Source organism: Phocoena sinus, chromosome 7 (assembly GCF_008692025.1).
Source record: "Phocoena sinus isolate mPhoSin1 chromosome 7, mPhoSin1.pri, whole genome shotgun sequence".
NCBI classification, from domain to species: domain Eukaryota; kingdom Metazoa; phylum Chordata; class Mammalia; order Artiodactyla; family Phocoenidae; genus Phocoena; species Phocoena sinus.
This window is the reverse complement of record NC_045769.1, coordinates 11789468-11809208: the sequence shown is the minus strand read 5'-3', so window position 1 is coordinate 11809208 and position 19741 is coordinate 11789468. Positions and strand designations below refer to the sequence as shown.

At 41.3% G+C, this 19741-nt stretch overlaps 1 protein-coding gene across 7 annotated transcripts in view; it reads left to right on the top strand.

The window, feature by feature from the left end:
- RHBDD1 (rhomboid domain containing 1) overlaps nucleotides 1-19741 on the top strand; it is a 127677-nt gene that overhangs the window by 11415 nt on the left and 96521 nt on the right. For 4 of the 7 annotated variants that reach the window (XM_032636658.1, XM_032636661.1, XM_032636662.1 and 1 more), the window contains 2 exons: nucleotides 11602-12109; nucleotides 13368-13500. In XM_032636658.1, the coding sequence (XP_032492549.1) occupies nucleotides 11677-12109; nucleotides 13368-13500 (566 nt within the window). In that variant the 5' untranslated portion in view covers nucleotides 11602-11676. The remainder of the gene's footprint in view (nucleotides 1-11601; nucleotides 12110-13367; nucleotides 13501-19741) is intronic. The other 3 variants (XR_004350631.1, XM_032636659.1, XM_032636663.1) reach the window with 1 other exon arrangement.

The following is a 19741-nucleotide window of genomic DNA, read 5'->3' as shown; positions in this document are numbered from 1 at the left end:
CAGGGTGTGGTTGGCTAGGGGGTGGGGGGGTTTCCTTTTGAGGCCAGCAGGGCCTCCTTTCCAGGGTAAGCTGAGCTGGGGGATGGTGATTGGCGTTAGGTTTCCTGCACAGTGAGGCAGTTCCCATAAAGGCAGGCCGACATAGGGTTAGACTTGTGACATGGGCTGGACCACTGGGACGGCCTTCATTTTGTGGGTCCCAATATATGAATTCACTTTGTCAGGTAATGGCACACGTGTAAAGTTTGAGAACAGTACTACCAAAGATGATCTAGTACTATATAAGTGTGTAACTTTAGCCAATTATTTGACTTTTTTATTTCACCAGTATTGAGGAAAACTTGAAATCAGTAGCAAATGGGTATTTCTGTTTCATTAAAACAATAGGTGAGATTTAATATGTTTACTGTGAGCTTGGCATTATTCTAAGCACTTGGTGTTTTCTGTTTGTTAGTTTTAAATTTATTTATTTATTTTTTGGCTGTGTTGGGTCTTCGTTGCTGCGTGTGGGCTTTCTCTAGTTGCAGCGAGTAGGGACTACTCTTTGTTGTGGTGCATGGACTTCTCATTGCCGTGGCTCCTCTTGTTGCGGAGCACGGGCTCTAGGCACGCGGGCTTCAGTAGCTGTGGCTCGCAGGCTCTAGAGCGCAGGCTCAGTAGTTGTGGCGCACAGGCCTAGTTGCTCCACGGCATGTGGGATCTTCCCGGACCAGGGCTCGAACCTGTGTCCCCTACATTGGCAGGTTGATTCCTAACGACTGTGCCACCAGGGAAGCCCTTCACTTGGTGTTTTCAGTCATTTAATCCTTACAAGAATTCTAGGATCAGATTTAGCTATTATTACTATTCCATTTTCATAGCAGGAAACTGAGGCTTAGGTTAAGTGACTTGCACAAGTTAACACAGCTCTTAACGCTAAAGCCAGTCATTGGGACCAGTTTAGACTCCAGAGTATGTGCTCTCAAACCCCAAGGTACCTGGGGAACACAGTTTGGTAGAGATGATAAAAGGCCTCTGGTGACCGACTGTTGGCACTGGTGGACAGTACATGTGGAAGGCATTGTGGAGGTCGGTGAGCAGTAATGTGGTCAGGGAGCCCGACATTAAGGATGCAAGTCTAGAGCTGGGCTTTGAAGGTTGGGGAGAAACTAAATGGGTTGGGAGGATGAGGAGGGGGTGTGTCTTGGGTCAGGGAGTGATGCTGGCGGTGCTGTCAGGACCCTGCCCGCATCCCCACGCCCTTAGTGTGCCCTGGTGGACTCCCAGCCTCCAGCCCCTGCGGTTCTTCACCTGAGTGTTTTCTCTGATCCCCTGATGCCCACTTTTCCTGCTGTAGCAAGTCACAGGTGACAGGGAGTTAAGGCAGACACCTAACCCTTTGGCAGTTAATACTGAGGCATATCTAGGCTAGCTCCTAGAGTTCCCAGTGAGATTAAGCCTGTCTCCCATAGAGATAGCTCACTTGATGCATTTTAGTGGCTCTCATTATTGTCCAAAGCAATACCTAACTTAAAATGTGTGGCTCTACCTTATCTCTTTGGTAAGATCTTATTTTTCATAGAAGGAAGCCTTTCTACATGAAAAGTGTTGAAATCATCACCCTTTTAATCACTTTTTTTCTCATGTTATTACTTAAAATAGTTCTAATTAAATTTTACACCATATAAGTAGAAGTTGAACTAAAAATGAAACATTGTTTTACTCTTAGTACTTAAAAAAAATTCTCTTAAACTTGAGTTTACCCACCAAGAAGCAGTTATGTGAAAGAAAACTAGCTGATATCTTGTTTAAGGGTTTCTACTGAGTTAAAAAGGATTGGCTGTGAAGTAGAAGTTTGAACTATTTCCTGGTCTGCCTCTAGATCACAGCCTAGAATTTCAAAAGATTTTTATTTAACCCCTTATAGACAATCAAGGAATTTGTTATGTGCTGTGAAAGTGTGGACGTTTGCTTCTTGAGTGATGGACAGGCAGGGCCATGGAGGCCTCTCAAAGGTATAGATAGGGGCTTCCCTGGTGGCGCAGTGGTTGAGAGACTGCCTGCCGATGCAGGGGACACGGGTTCGCGCCCCGGTCTGGGAAGATCCCACATGCCGCGGAGCGGCTGAGCCCGTGGGCCATGGCCGCTGGGCCTGCGCGTCCAGAGCCTGTGCTCTGCAACGGGAGAGGCCACAATAGTGAGAGGCCCACGTACCGCAAAAAAAAAAAAAAGAGGTATAGACAGTAGCAACAAGGCTTGCATTTGTGAGAGGCAGAAGGCTGAAGGGCTTGCTAGAGAAGCAGCACCGTGTGGTGGGAAGAGCTGCATTTGAGTCCTGATAGTCCAGTTTAAGAGCATATTGTCACCTTGGGTTCTTTATATCAGAAAGAAATGGAATTTCTATCTGTCTTTGGCGGTTTCACACCAAAATTGCTGAAAGGATTTCCATTAAATTGGGCACTTATGTTTGGAATGGTCAGGCTTAAAATAAAAGCTATGGGATGCATGTGAAATTCACTTTGGTGACCTCTGGTGGTGAGAGAGCCCCATGGGACTGCCCCTCTGTGGAGATAGCCACACTTATTTAGCACCTTGGACAGAGAAATTTAACGTCCCCAGAAAGTCTCAAGTCTTCACTGAGCTCCTTCTTACCTGGACAGCTCTACAGAGCAGGCTTCAGAATGGCTAAAAGGACAGTAAAGTGATTTTTTTGGTAAGTGCTGGGTAGATCAGCTAGTAGGTAACATGGAACTAACTTTGTCTTCACCAGATTGTGAGAATTAAGTGAAATGAAGCAAGTATACTTAACTACTTTGTAAACTGTAAATAATTGTATAAATATTAGTTATTATTGGGAAAGGTATATACATATTACAAGACTAAAGTATAGGCTGAAATGCTTGAAGTTGATCAGATGATGATTTTATATCAGTTAATACCTATAAAGTCCTTATTATGTTTCAGGCATTTTTCTATGTGTTTTACATATACTAACTCATCAACAACTCTATGAGGCGGGTCTTAGTATTGTTAGTGTCTGTTTTATAAGTGGGGAAACTTAAGTAAGCTTACATTGATTAAGAAATTGCCCAAGGTCATACAATTCCAAGCAGTTGAGCCAGGATTTGAACCCAAGCCATTAGGCTTCGAAGTCCGTTCTGTTAACTGTGATACTATTCAGTCTTACAATGGTGAAGTACAGAAGGCTGATCTAGGTAAGAAAGCACGGTGGATTGAGGGTGGGGATAACATGATGAGATTGGATTTTAAGCAAACCAAGTCAGGTGTTATATAAGTAAGATTGGGGGAAATGTGTCAGGTGATAAGGGTCTGACCTTTGGTTAGTTCTGTCACCACATAACATGTGACCTTATTGATGGCTGCTTACTTGTCTGGAACATTCTTTAACTTCTTAGGTTGTTTTGGTGGTGTTAAATCCTAACTCCCTAGAGGTCAGGTCTTTTGCCTTCCACGTGGATGGCATTGATACTTAAGACAAGCCTTGTAAAAGACAGTCAGACATTGTTCCACTAAGGTATGGGAAATTTTGTATTTGTTTTCATTTTGAGAGATGGCATATGAGGGGAAAAAGGGAAGGAGGAGCTCCTGTGTGTTAAAAGCTAGGTCTTGTGTGTTTAAGCTAGGTCTGGTGGCTTAAAATCAGAAAGATTTAGCCCATTGGTCTTTGAGAGAGAATTTAGTGGTTGTCTCCAGCTGGGTAAGACAATTTCTTATATGGTTATGATGATGACGTCTGTGAGGTTGGAGAACCATCGTATAAATGGAGATCTCAGCAGCCTTCAAAAGGGGGAAGTGCTCTCAATTCCCAATTTCTTCTGGAACAGAGTCCAAGTTGTAGATATTTCCGCGAATAGATACTGGAATGTAATTACTGAGTGTCACAATATTCATGAGGACTAGATTCCCATTAGCTTCTTAATATAATTTGATTCCAGTTTTCATTTTTTATTCATGAAGTCAGTTTTCATTCGATTGACCTCATTTCTTTGTATCTCTCTGCCTTTAATGTGAAATAAGAAAACAGAATCCTACGCTGCTTCTCTTGGATTTTTATCATTAATGTAACTCATGAAGCCATGTAACAGATTTCAATGGCCAGAAAAAAGTTGTCATTTATGTGCAACTTGTCACTAAGTGATGATGGTGCTCTGACACAGATTTCATACTGCACCCCCAGAGCTCCCCATTTACCGATCAACTCAGGTAGATGATGCATTCCGGTGAATTGAACAGGGTGCAGTGGTGTGAAGCCAGACCATCTGCTATTACATTTAATATTTAAATACTAAGTTTTAAAAGTATAATTCACGTTATTGATATAACTGTGTATTGCATTTAACGACTGTGATCACACTGAAGCTATGTAAGCTCTTTGAAATGCATTCATATATTTGAAAAGAGGAACAGATTACTTCACAAGCATTCAGTTAATAAATTCTTGTTTTCCACTAAATGCAAATACATATTATACTGTACCATTTTCTTATTTTCAAAAATAACTTGAAAATCTGCATTTTGTAATTGGGTTTTCTTGAGGCCTAAGGAAGCTAATGCCTTTTAGGAAAAATAAAATTATGCTAAGATATGTTATTGGAAGAACAAAGGATTTTATTATTGTGCTAGACTAAAACGTTCTCATCTATTGGCCCTATAGTAACAGGTGGTGAAAACAGTCTCTTATGTTTGGATTTAAAAAGCCATGAATGAAAAGATTCCTGAGAGAGTTACGGGAGTGAGAAGAAATGATCCAGTTCATTTCATTCCTAAAGAAGGTAGACTGTACTAAAACAGTAAGAGAGAGAAAAAAATGCATCTAGTTGTTTTGTGAATATTTTGCCCAAGTCAATGTGGTATTTATGACGCTCTAATTTGTTGTTCAGCTCTTGTAATTTAAAAAGCAGAGGAAGTTTTCATGTTTAGCATATCCAGTCTGCTTTTTCCATAGCTTTTTTGCTTTGTTTGAAGCGATAAGTCATACTAACCCTCTGCGTCTTTCAAAAAGATTTTACAGGGTTTAGAGTCAAATGTGTTGGCCTAAACCCTGCCCGTGCTACTGAAGTGCATTCACATTCACTTTTAACCCATCACAGTGCAGGGGGATGGTAGTGCTAAAATCCTGGCAGTTTAACCAGGGTGATTTCTTCATGGTTTCATCTTTCTTTCTGAAGCTTTCTTCTGAAGAGCTTGTTAAACTATTTCTTGGAGGGGGATGGCGTGGGGGGAGGTTGGGAGAAGGGATGTGTTTTTCTGTATGGTTACGTGTACCTATGAACACGCATATTTATATTTTAAGCAATGAAAATTTAAGCATTTGCTCAACATCATTAGTCACTAGGGAAGTGCAAGTCAGTACCGCTTCACATCCATTAAGATGTTTATAATAAAAAAGATGGATAAAAGCAAGTATTGTTGAGTATATATGAGTATGGAGAAATTGAAACCCTCATACACTGCTGGAGGGAATGAAAAATGGACAAAAATTTGGAAAACAGTTTAGTAGTTCCTTACAAAGTTAAGCATAGAGTTACTGTATGACCCAGCAATTCTATTCCTAGGTATATGTCCAAGAGAACTGAAAACATATGTTTCTACAAAGAAATTGTACATGAATGTTCATAGCAGCGTTATTCATTATAGCCAAAAAAGTGGGAACAACCCAAGTGTCTATCAACTGATAAATGGATAAAAACACAGTGTGGTATATCTATATAATGAAATATTATTGGACCATGAAAAGGAACTAAGTATGGATACTTCCTATGATGTGGATGAACCTTGAAAACAGTATTCAGTGAAAGAAGCCAGACACAAAAGGCCACATATTATATGATTCCATTTAGATGAAATGTTCAGAATAGGCAAATTCGTTGAGATGAAAGGTAGACTGGTGGTTGCCAGGCATTGGGCAGGATGGGGAGATAAGTGGGGAGAGTTTCATTTGGGGGTAATGAAGATGTTCTGGAATTAGATGGCGGTGCTGACTGTGCAGCCTTGTGAATATACAAAAACCACCGAATTGTGTAGTTTAAGACAGTGAGTTTTATGGTGTGTGAATTTTATCTCAATTTTAAAAAATCAATGCTTAAGCATCTGGAAAGTTAGGCATTAGCAAAATATTCAACCCAAGTGATAGCAGGCCTCTGATAAATACTTGCCAAGTGACTTGAACAAACCTACATTCTCCTCTATGATTCTTTTTTTTTAGAGAATATGCTTAAAATATATGGAACCTAAATGAAATTTTCCAAAGGCATGACAATAGTAATAATGACATATCATTAATCTACCTCATATAAGTATTGATAAACCTTTTCTTGATTCTTAACTAAAAATCTCACACAATTTTAAAAGATCTCAATGAATAATTTTAAGATTTGTTGCACTTTTAGTGACCTGGAAGGCTGTTTTCAGAAAAGCGTTCAATTACTCCTATTAAGACTGTAGTTTCTTTCTTTCATGTGAAATTAATTTGGTTACTGTCAGATGCCAGATTGGGAATATAATTTATAACTGGTACATATTCTTGCAGTTTAATGGCCTGAGTTCTTCTTGAACATTTAAACTGAAAATTGATATATAATGTCACCCTGGTAAATGATAACAATGAAACATTTCCTGCTTTGTAAGTAGAGCTGAAAATCATCATAGTAAGTTTCTTTTCCCTTTTGGTAAAATTCCTTTCTTTACCCCGTGAGACACGTTGGTTTCCCAAGTTATGAATTCAGTTTCTTTTGTTTGTTCTAGCCACTTAGTTTTTCTTATTACAACCTGTTTAATTTTTAATTTCTCATTAAAAGTAAATATGGCTAATTTTCCTATCCATATTTCAAGAGGTCTTCCATTTCTCTCTGTCACAACCTTGATATAGCACTATCTGGTGTGTATTACTACATAATTAAAACGCCATGTTTTTTTTGTTTTTTTGTTTTTCCTCATAAACAGAGCACTTCCAGGACAAGGTAACTTTAACAAACCACTACAGCACGAATTTAAATAAGTTTGGTTTCTTTCTTCTTCTCCTTACCCTGCTCCTCCCTCTGTTTTATTTGCTTTCTCCACGTTTTCAGAAGAGCAGTCTTTGGTGAAGATTTTAACCGACAGCCAGATCTTCTAGGTAGTTCTAATCCTTGTGGCTCGCACTGCAGGTAGCACTGAAACTTGTAAATTGTCGTGAACCTTGTAGCGTTCATGGAACCTACTGACACCAGAGTGACAACCCTGTGGACGCTCTTATCAACAGAGCCCTTGTGGAAGTAGAAGTCAAAACAGCCGTCCGGTCAGGGTTAAAATGCCATGTTTTTTTAATCAAATAGTTCTGGCAAAGCAACCTATTAATACGTTTTAAATGGATCAGAGGTTTATTCCTGTATAGTTGAGATAAATGTTACAACACTCTTCTGGAAGTAAATGCTAAGTGGAATAATATGTACAGTGCTCTGGGGAAGGTTGCTGCAATTGTAGGAAAAGTACTTAGGGATGAATGTATCATAGACCTTCTCAGTCAGTCTTGTTTATTTTATAATGTAGATATATTCAGCATGCTCATCTTCAGTCAATGGACAAACACTTATTAAGCACTGACTGTATACGAGTCACTATGCTAGGCTCTGGGTATTCAGTGGTGATCAAAATAGATAGTTCTGCCCTCAGCATTTATGCTATAATTGTGGAGCTCCCGGTGTGGGAGCACCTGGGTGGTTGGATCATAGTGACCAAGGCAGAGACCAGCGTGAGCTGAGACCAGAGGGGTAGGCAGGACAGCGGTAAGCACGAGTGTGTAGTTACGGTCAAGAGTTTGGACTTCATTCCAACTGTAACGATAAGCCATTGAAGGCTTACTGCAGGGGAATCCCACTTTAGTTTTATAAAAATTACCCTGAGCAGTAGTGAAAAATGGTTTTTGGGTAGAAGAGGAGAAGCAGAGTTTATGTTGTAATCCAGGCAAGTTATAATGGTGGCTTAGACTAGAGTAGTGGCTCTAGAGCTAGAAGGAGGTAGATGATACAAATGGTTTGGAAGAGTTAGCAAAGTGTGGTGGATGGGATTTGGGGGAAGCAGAGTGAAGAGGGAGAAGGATGTGTCGAGGATGTTGTCTGTATCTCCAACCTGAACAACTGGGTAGCTGGAGATTCTGTGTCCTGAGATCTGGCACATGGGAGGAGGGGTAGACTTGGAAGGGACTGTCCAGTGTTCAGTTTGGGGCATGTTGAATGTGAGGGGGAGGATATGTTTACAAGGCAGGGGGTGGGGATGGAGTGCAAGGACCAACCTACTCTTCCTCGCGCTGGTGTAACTGGTTATGGGCTGAGTACAGGTTAGAATAACAAGTCACTTTCAAAACCAAACACATTGTGTTGGTTTCCAGCTTATGAATCATGCCTCTATGCTTTCTGCTACAGCTCAGCTCTCTAAAAATATCTATGTAATTATGGGCAGGATAAAACAATATTCATCTTACAGTAAGATGTGTGCCTGCCTGGCCCACAAAGTCAGGTTACAGATTTGATCTTCACAGGAACCAGTTAGATTTTCTGTTATCTTGTTACAAACAGGCTACATCCCTCACCTTGGATGGCTGACTTGATTACTTATTAGGAAGGAAACTGGACCATAGAGCTGGTTTGAAATAGTGTCGATTTATCTTCGCTACTTAAAACTTAAAAGGTCTAGTGGCCTTTTGGAAAACAGAGCCCAACCTATATTATGCACTTCTCACGTTGGTTATGGTTCTATCTGCCTTTACGTTACGCATACCACATCATTTTATTCAACTTGTGATTTTCTGCAGCCAGTATTTTTATTTCCTTCAACAAATAGAAATGATAGAAATGGGCCATTTAGGGGCCGGGATTGCAAGTGTTTTGGTCTTTGCTGTACCTCTAATGCCTGGCACAGGGCCTGGCATGCATTTGGCACTTGATATTTATTTTACAAACTAAGTGACTGAGGAATGGCCGAATAGTCATTCTGTAAGAAGGAGGGCTAATTCAGTTTTGGGAAATCAAGAGATCAGGTGGACTGTATTCTTCCTACAAGGTTGTGTCCCTGAAATCTGCGAAGTCAAAGCTGTAAAACGTAAATTTGGGAGCCATCCTGATAAAAAGAATTACAGAACCCATGAGAGTGGAATTCCGTAAGTGTACGCAAAATAGCGTAGAATAAGAATAGAGCGAAACTGAGAAGCAGAGGAAGGGGAGTTGGGAGGAGGCAGGAACATGCTGGAGAGCACAGCGTCCCAGGGAAGAAGGAGCAGCCAGCAGTGGGGAGATAGAGCTGAGGGTTAATGTGAGCCTGGGCGCACAGTGTGAGACAAGCTTGGGGAAATTCCACTGTCCTTCTGTTTATACTCTCCACCACTAACGATTCCAGTCGAGAGGGGACTTTTTCTTAAGCAAAGACATAATTATGTTTGATTTTCTGCTGTGAGTAGCCTGCCATCATAGGACACTGTACTGATATTGAAGGGCTTATTTTGTGATTTCTTATAAGCTGGTTACTTAATGATCAGGCCCATATCTTTCCATCACTCCTGTTACAGGTAATGATGTTTGATATATATAATTACCTAGGGGAATTGAAAACATGTCACAGTAGTTGGAGATCTGAAAATCAACCTGCACATCAAGGTGAAAAATATAGACTATTTCTCCAAAATTATCTGGGAGCGTTTCAGTTGAAATTTTATTAAATTCTCTAGTTCATGAGAATGCTACAAAGCTATAATAATAAGCCCTGGCAATAAAGAAACTTGGGGTTGTGCTAATAATGGGGGTACACCCATAACACATACGTATATATAATATTTTCTTGGGCGTTTCTTTTGGATGTGAAGTTGGTAAGAATCCCTGTGTGGAGAGGGATGGGGAGTACATTTGAGTCTTATTATTCGAATGTTAATGTTGCAAAGACTTTTTCTCCTAAGTGAGATTACTTTATAGTAATGAATAAAAGTAGCTACCATTTATTCAGTACCTACTTTGTTCCAGACATGTTACAGTAATCCTGAGAAGGAGGTATGATTTCTAATTTAAAGTGAAGAAATTGAAGTTTAAGTAGTTTACCATAGATCTCAGGGCTAGTAAGTAGGAATCTAAGCTGTTTTTTACTCTAAAGCCCATGCACTTTCTAATGTGCTGTCTGAATGAGAACCTTTAGGGTATCAGAGTGCGTTATATATTTGATTGGAGCCAAGATAGCTCCACAGGGAAACCAGAAAACCATTAGATGAGAACTTTTTCAGCATCCTGTCCCCTAACCTGCCTATTTACCCATATCTGCACCTGAAATTCTTCTTCCTTCCTGTTATGATGGACAAGGCTATTCCCTCTAAGGACTTGATTCTTTTTCTCTTTTGCATCTTTAGTCTGTGTCTCTTTCTTTACTAGCTTTTTCCCATAAGCACAACCTAGACCTTTTCTGAAGCAAATACCTTCTGTATTGGTTAGTAATTGCTGTATAACAAACCAGTCCAAAATTTGGTGAAGTTAATTTAAAATATCATTTATTTAGCTCACTGTTCTGTGGGTTAACAAATTAGTCTGGGCTCAGCTGGATTTACTTATGCATTTGTGGTCAGTTGCTGGTCAGCTAGACTACTTTGCTTCTGAGGCATTAGCTGGTCAGTGGCCAGGGCCATCAGGGTGACTAGAGCATGTGTCTTTCATCATCCAGTAGGCCAGCCCGGACTTGTCCACGTGGTTGCCTAGGAGGATTTCAAGAGAGAGCAGAAGCCTGCAAATCATCTTGAGGCCAAGATTCGGAACTAGTGTCGCTTGCTTTTCATTCTGTCAACCAAAGCGGGTCACAAGGCCGGCGCAGGGCATGGAGAAGTAGACCCGTGAATATGGCACTCTTCCTCATGGGTAAATCCAATCTACCCTTCAAGACCACCTCAGCCTGAGTTGTGTGCCTTGGGTCTGGGCTTCCTCTGTCCCTGCATTTAGAACATTGTGTGGCAGTTGTTGGTTTACTTCTTAGTAGAAAATGAGCTCCTTAAAGACAGCGACTGTGTTTTAATCCAGGATTTGGCTCATAGTAGGTAACTTTTAAAAGTGGAAATTTTTCTGAAAATAAAGCAGTCTAGCAGTTGACATCTGGCGATATGGCATAGAAGATAATATATGCTTGCATTTTACAACTTGCTTGCTAATGTTGAAGAACTTTGGAGCAGACTCTATCTAATATATAAATATCGAATATTTCTTTAAAAAAGTGAAGGGGTGAAGAATTCTCTCCAGCATTCTGAGAAGAAGTAATTATTAAATATTTGTGCACTATCTTTGTATGTTTTTTTGTTAGGTTATAAGTTTGTTTATAAGGAAGACAAGTTACATTTTCATGGCATATTTGTCAGCAAAAGCATACCCATCCATTAACTGGTCCACGGGGATCTGGGATGACATTTCTCCTTTAGGATGTAAAATGAGGAGGGACATCAGCCAGTGTCCTGGGCGTTACTCTGGAAGACACAGAAAATAATGCTTCTGTTAGATGGGAGATGAGATATACATAATGTAAGCCCATCTTTTAAGTGAGCACGTCTTGTCACTGTCCTAATTCTCAATTGATGGATTTTCATGTGCCTTTTATTTTACATCTTAGGCTCAGCTGCCTCTGTATCTTCCCAGATTCCTCACGTCTGACCACATTTTCCCGTCACAGGCTTGATATCTAACCATGCAGCGGAGGTCAAGAGGAATTAACACTGGGCTGCTTCTGCTCCTTTCTCAAATCTTCCACGTTGGGATCAACAATATTCCACCTGTCACCCTAGCAACCTTGGCTCTCAACATCTGGTTCTTCTTGAATCCTCTGAAGCCGCTGCTGGGCTCCTGCCTTAGCGTGGAGAAGTGTTACCAGCAAAAAGACTGGCAGCGCTTACTGCTTTCCCCTATTCACCACGTGGATGATTGGCACTTGTATTTCAATATGGCTTCCATGCTCTGGAAAGGAATTCATCTGGAAAGAAGACTAGGAAGTAGATGGTTTGCCTACGTCATCACCACGTTCTCCCTACTCACTGGGGTGGTGTACCTGCTCTTGGAATTTGCTCTGGCAGAATTTATGGATGAACCTGACTTCAGAAGGAACTGTGCTGTAGGTTTCTCAGGTAAGGCAGATGCATTTCTAAGGTAGTCCGCGTGAAAACAGTCGGGGAGGTGCAGCTGTTGTCATTTTTTGAAGCAGGGGTCCCAGTTGGTGAGGGAACTGAATGCTGAGTGGCTAAGCACTGCTGGGGCTTGGATTTTGGTGAATAGGCTGATTGGAGCACAGGAGAGACATAGATTTTGCTGTTTCCCATTATGCCGCATCATTCACTCTTGGACAGTTGAGACTAGGGTCTGCCCAAAGGTAGTTTTGTAGGAGACGTGGTCCTGGAAATATGCACTGGCTCCATCATGGTGGGACGAGGGAGAGAGACACTGGTGTGCTTGTGGGAGTTCCCTAAAAAGATGGGTATGCATCTCAATAACGCCATTAAAATAAATGCACCACACCCTACAATGGCATGCTCACTGTGTTTTCAGAGCCGTGATAGTCTTTATACATAATTCATGCTGTTTAATTAATGTAACAGGTCCTTAGGGAGGTGGCCATGTCTTGATTTTGTAGATGAGGAAGCTAAGGCCCAGGGAAGTCAGGTAACTTGCTCAAGGTTACACACCTCATAAGTGACGGAGCTGGGATTTGAACCCAGTCTTCGTGGCTTTAAACACGTATTACATTGCCTCTCACTGTTCCCCTCACTAGTTCCTTTTTTATATTTTTCTCATAGGACTAAATTGCCATCAGGACTTAAAATAGGTATTGTGAAAATTAGCATGTGAAGGGTAGGAGGGAAATAGTCCTGAAACCAAAGGAGATCAAACCCTTCCCTCTCTTTTCCCTGCCGTCCTTACCCCTTCCCTCTAAGGTGCATCCTCATGCGTCTGATGGTGTGAGAAGAAAGGAAATAAGCCCCGCCTTCAATATGTCTTTCCATAGGAGCTAGAAAACTACACGTTAATGATATTTTTTAAACTGAGTTAAAAATCACATAAAATGAATGATTTTGAAGTTTACAGTTCAGTGGCCTTTAGTATTGCACCATTGCGGGTGTCTTATTCCCATTTTATGTGTTATATATTTAGTAGCATACTCAAAGTCAGTATGAACTTCCGTGTTAAGAAACATCAAAGGAATGATTGCCTTGAAGACTGTCTTTCTACCGAATGCTGGGTTGACTTGTAAGGAATAGAGTATGTTTCGAAGCAAAAAGTTGGATGTAATGGAATAACCATTTTCACTTTCAGTTAGTTTTCTTTGTAAATGTTAATCATCTCCACATTTGGATTGTTGATATTTATATGCTCTTTATCCTTTTTTAGGAGTTTTGTTTGCTTTGAAAGTTCTTAACAACCATTATTGCCCTGGAGGCTTTGTCAACGTTTTGGGCTTTCCAGTACCCAGCAAATTTGCTTGTTGGGCAGAACTTTTGGCTATTCATTTCATCTCGACAGGGTAAGTGTTTACTCTCAGAGAATACAAATGAAGAACCTGATGTTCCATAGAGAAAGAATTATAGTCATAATGAGGTAATCAATTGTCTTTTACAGTGAAGTTTGTTCTTTAACTATAACGACAGAATCCAGCTTAACGGTTTTAATGTCAGATATTCCCGTGTTTGAATCTAGTCAGCTACTGAGCTGAGTGATTTTGATGTATTTGTCTTATCTGAGTTTCCATTTCCTCACCTTTTAAGTTGAACCTGATACACAGATTTGGGGATTAATATTAACCAGCCTGTCAATTAATTAATTCTAATAACAATAATCCAAAGAGGCACATAGAAACCACATAATTAGAAAGATACGAAATCAAAAGGTATGTTGGTCCAGTGCTTTTAAGCCATTTTAGTTGTGAATTTTCTTGGTGGTAGACTCTTTAAACAAAAGACTTTACTCACAATTTTGATTTAGAAAATGGATCAACTCTGAACTGTTTTGGGTGGAGAGGAAGCATCGTCCTCCACTCCCTTTGCCTTACCCCTGTGTCACTGACTGCCTTAATAAGAGGCGCCTCCACAGAACCTTAGAGCTCCAGGGAACACAGTTTGGGAATCACTGATGTCTGCGAATTTCCTTTATGGGTGAGGACAGGGAAATTCAGAAGGTTTAGGGACTCATCAAGCAGTGTTGTGGTAGACACTAGACTAGTTAGGATTCAGGCCTCTGGACTCCTGGTCTGGGTGTTCTCGGGGGGGATGGGGGTGAGGTGGGGCGTGCTTTTCCGCTTTGGTTCTTTTCTCTACTTTCTGTTCAGGAAAAAGAGAGTGAATTGTGTTATTTTCCCACCTCTTCCACCAGCTGCACTCCTCTTAATCTGTGTAATGCACCTGGAAGCCTATGGTTTGCTCATTTATTTTTACTTCGGGGACCTGGACGCTGTCTGGAGAAGGGGGAGATTCAGGAAGATTCAGAAAGAAGTAAGGAGGATATTTTTCTGCTGCTGTGCTTTCCAGACAGGAGCTTTTTTCCTCAGCTTTCCGTTTGTGTGACCGCGTTGAGTGTCGTACTTTATTTGAGAGTATTCTCCTTGGGCTGTGTGTCAGCCCAGCAACCTTGAGTCCTTCTTTAATGCTAATTTCCCATCGTGGGCAGCCATTGCCAGCTGGTCCGTAAAAGGCAGTGATGTGGCCACTGAACACCACTCATTTGCAACTGTATTGTTATCTTGTGACAGTTCCACGAAGAAAGCCTAACAAAATCTTCAAAGTTTTCTTTGAAAAAGGGTCCGGTAATGTCTGTCCCTTATCTGAACAGCCCTCTCTATACCTTGTCACTCACAGCTCCCTGACTTGCTTGATGTGACTCGGTTCTCTGTGGAGACCAGAGACTCTTGTGTGTGAGCGCAACACCCAACATTCATATGAAAATCACTCTCTCTGGTACTTGAACTTTTATTCTGTAATGAATCCATTGAACAGCAGTGCCTTTAATAGTCTCATGCAACTATTTCTGAAGACTCCATCACGCATTTTATTTTTTTAGGGTCCCCCCCCTTTACATAGATAAGGGATGGTTGCATTTTTATGTAATATGCTTATTCTGCGTGGAGGGACCTGATATTCTGAGCTTGGGAATTAAATGGAATTTCCTTTGAAGTTTGAAAGACGAAATCTTTTGGTTTTTAAGATTTGACTACTTTGAATGATAAACTTCTGATATCCAGGCATCTGCTTATGCGTGTGTCCATTAAAGACGGAGCTGAACACTGGTCCAGGAAACCATGCTTTTTGAGATGGATCTTGGAAGGATGGGGGAAACCAGAGCTCTCTGGGCTCTGCATTGTTATTCTCCTGGTGGTTGTCAATTAGAGTTTTCATTGGGAAAACACTGTAAATCTTTACAACAAAGCCTGCTTTATCGACGGACTTAATGAGCTGCCCTTTGGGAGAAAAAAAAACCTGCCAGGCAAACATTTGGTGGACCTCTGTGTTTTATGAAAGCCACAGAATTAGTAATTTCCCCAGTTAGGGAGTTTTATGGAGGGAAGCCACTCCAAACAGCCAGCCGTTGGTTCAGCACTGTGAGAGGTTATGGACTTGACCAGCAGAGTGACGTAATCGCACTCCTTTGCTGGAGCTTTTGCTTTTACAGTTCTCGTGTGTCCCTTGTTTCAGTGACATCTTTGCCTCACATGGTCTTTTACTTTCCCTGCATGTCCTGGGGCCCTGGTAGGTGGTTGTGTTTAAAGAAGTGACCCTGCTCCCAAGGTGGCACAGTGGGGAGGTGATTGTGAAATTCTAATTTTCACCTTAAAGCTCAAATTTTATCATTGACAATAAACATCACTAGTTGTTTTTTTTTTTGTGGTACGTGGGCCTCTCACCGTTGTGGCCTCTCCCGTTGCGGAGCACAGCCTCCGGACGCGCAGGCTCAGCGGCCATGGCTCACGGGCCCAGCCGCTCCGCGGCATGTGGGATCCTCCCGGACCGGGGCACGAACCCGTGTCCCCTGCATCGGCAGGCGGACTCTCAACCACTGCACCACCAGGGAAGCCCTCTTTTTTCTTTTTAAATATGCATGTGTGCCTGTGAAAAATACAGCGACTACTGGTACTCTTTGGAGTCACCGTCTTGATTCATTTGATTCAAGCAGCCAAGGCACAAGCAGTTGGACCCGCCATTGCTTTTATACCACTAATGCAAACATCAACACGTGGAAAACGGCACATGATACCTCAGTATAATTATGAAAATAGTTCTGACTTCATGAACTGCTGGAAGGGCCTCTGGGACCTCCAGTGGCCCATGGAGCACACTTTGAGAATCGCTGCTCCCAGTTCTCATGCTGCCTCTCTAGCACTACTCTTGACCGTTTCTTAGCTTGTATGAAAGGAAAGATGGGGAGCTTCATGCAGTCGGCGATGGCAGAGAAAGGGAAGCAGTGAAGTATGTGAGAACATATATTGTATAACCACTGAAATTGCTAATTAACAGTTGCTAATTAGCATGAACTGTTAACACTGTCTGAAGGAGAATGGCCACTTGTCACTCTCATTACAGGGACTGACTATAAGATCTGCCTGTGTTCCACACAGGACAGAATTCCTTAGATGCAGGGAACTCCCGTCCTACTTTCAGTTCTCTCCTTGCGTCTGCTTACATTTTGTGCTAAGGTGCTTCTGGCATATTCATCTAAAATGCAACATACAGTTCTTTCTTCCCCAGTAGTACTGAGATAGGGAATATAAAAGGAAAGTGCATTCGGCTGGCATATACTGTTTGAGTGTCAGTTGACACCCCTGTGGATCTAGCTACGTAGTAGTCTATTGGATTTTTGCCTTGGGAATCAGAACTGAGGTTGGGGAATAACAATTTGGAAGATGACGGTAACACCATCTCCTGTCCCACATGTTCTTTTAGAACTTTGCCGCTCTACCTAGAGGTGGGGTCCAGTGTACCTCCCCCTGAATTGGGTGGATTTGTGACGCAGTGTAATCAGTAGATGGCAGCAAAAGTGCCATGTTAGTTCTGAGGCAAGAAGTTTCTTGCCTTGTGAGCTGAAACACTTGCCCATGGAGCCCACGTTCCCTGATTGCACCATGCTACGAGGAAGTGGCGCGTGACATGTGAGTGAGTGGCCATTATATACAGCCATGAGTCCCCTCAGCCTCAACATTGTGGAGCAGAGACCTGTCACCCCCTGTGCTTTCTGAATTCCTGACCCACAGAATCTGTGAGTGGAAGAAAACAAGTGTTGTTTTATGTCACTACATTTGGAGAGATTTGTTCTACGTAATGTCAACGAGTTGAATGAAAAAAAAGGGAGGGGAAACTAGAATGAAAAGCAAAGGAGTACAAAGGGCAGTGTTTGGGCAGTGGGGGAGAGAGTGGAGTGAAAGCAGAAGAGAGCCAAGGATGGAGGCCTGGGGAGGAATCCATGCTGAGATGCTGTGGTACCACGAGTCATAACATCACCACTCATCAAGTAGCAGGGCTTTAAAGCAGTGGTTGGCAACTGTGGGTTCTAATCCTTTAAAATGTTCTGAAATCAATGTAGTGGGTCACAACCAGCATTTGAAAGAAAGAGAGAGAGAGGGAGGGAGGGAGGGGAGGAGGGAGGGAGGGAAGGAAGGAGGGAGGAAGGAAGGAAGGAAGGAAGGAAGGAAGGAAGGAAGGAAGGAAGAGGGGAGTGGGAGGGAGGGAAGGAAAGAGAAAGATGGATTAGTGTTGAATGTGGTAAGGGTATTATTTCAAGGAACTTTGGTTTTAGCTATATGTATGTGTGTGCTATATTTCTAAAAATGTATTTTTATTGTGGGACAGAGTACAAAGATTTTGGGAGGTGTTGCTTTAAAGCAGCTACTAGTTGCTTAAACTAGAGTTAAATACATTTATAGGATCAGAGACATTTATTGCCTTCAGCGAAAGAGGATTAGATTGCCAGGTCTTTGGTGGCAATGAGGTGAACAGGCTGTGACTCCAGATTTCTACTAATTTATTGTCTTTCATTAGAATAAGTGCTAGTTTACAAGGCTTATCAATGACCGAGTGAGCTCTCAAGATAGCTGTCTGTATATGGAGATGTATGCTAACAGATTTAGACTTCACCTAAACCAGAAATGCTAGTAACGGTCGTTCAGTTGTAAAGTTATTCGTAAAAATCCTTTGAGAATTCAAGAGAAAGGGGTTATCTAGAGCAAAGGAGACAATGAAGTGTAAAAGTTACCACATTTTCCCAAAAGGTATAATATTCCTCTCCAAGCCTTTTAAATGTAGACGTATTCAATAACTTAGTAGAAAATAAAACAAAACCTGAATGGATGTAGGGTTAAAATATACATTGGGAGTTTGTGTAAGCAAGCAAGTGGCAAATAGGTAAATCCAACGATACTCAATTGTGCTTTGGAGAGAATGCTCCTTTGACAAAAATGGCCTGATGGATGAGAGCTAAGCAGGAACTGTGGTCTTCTCAGGGCTGGGGCCGTGTTATGGCAGCCCATGGAGAGGAGAGAGGGCTGCTGTCTGAGATTCCTGTTCTTCAAGGGCGGATTACGTTGTTTTTCAAGAAGTTATATTACACAATTGCATCTTTTGTTTTGTATCTACTGGGACGGTTGCATTTTTCTACTAAACTTGGATGACAAATGTTGCATATATAGAATTGATACTCACCCTCTGTTTTATTTCACGGAAACATGTTTTCATAGCCTGTTAAAGAGTTCAGTTTGAATCAATGTCCCAGGACTCTCCTGAGCAGATTTTTCTTCTGCATTCCTTGGATGTCCATTGATATATTTCCTCCCTTTTCCCTTTACAGACTCCTGTAAAGCAAGGTTATATGAGTTATATAAAGGAGTTAGTTAATTTGTCTGTCTTCAGGAGGGCTTCCAGTTGACCAGGACTCAAGGTGAGAGCAGTACTTAACCAAAGCAGTGATTCCCTTGAGTTAGGTTTTACGAGATGAGAATGAGAAATTTCGAGGCAGAGAACTTTCCCTCCCACTAGAATTTGAACTCTTCGAGGGAAAGGGAGTGTGTAAATCATCTCTCTAGCTCTGGAGTCCAAGTTTGTGGCAAGAGAGGAGACCCAGCCTTGTCCTGAGCCCATCCCTGACCACCGTAGGAAGAGCTTCAAGCTAAATAGGAGGTGCATTAGGCACAGAAAAGAATTGTATCTGACTACTAAGTTTCTTCTTTCTTTTATAAGAGACTTAATGTAACAATTTCTTTAAAAAACTGGTTATATTACGTAAAGAATTAAACTGAAAAGAAAGCAGTAGCTGAACGAGAGTGTAACCTAATTTCTCAGCTCCTAACTGAAAGAACAATATATTCATTGTAGAAAAGTTGACGATATATAAAGTATGATAAAGAAAACAAATTGCCCATAGTCTCCTTCCCAGAGAAAACTACTTTTAGCTTTCTGCCATCACACACTCCTTCCCTTATACGCAATTATATTTCCTATTTTCTCATTTAACTTGTTATAAGCAACAGCTCTTCAAAATCCTCAGTTTTAATGGTGTATAATGATTCCTGTTGTGGTTCCTTTATTTTCTCATTCACTAATTTTACATGCTAATTTTATTACCTAATCGTCCAAATTATAAGTGAGGATGTCTATCAAAGCATTATTTGCTAGTCTTGGCTCCCAGGTCTGAATATGTCCTCAGAGTAGATTTCCAGAATTAGAATAATGGATTTGAACTATTTTCATGGCACTTTTATACATTTTACCAACTTGCTTTCTATAAGT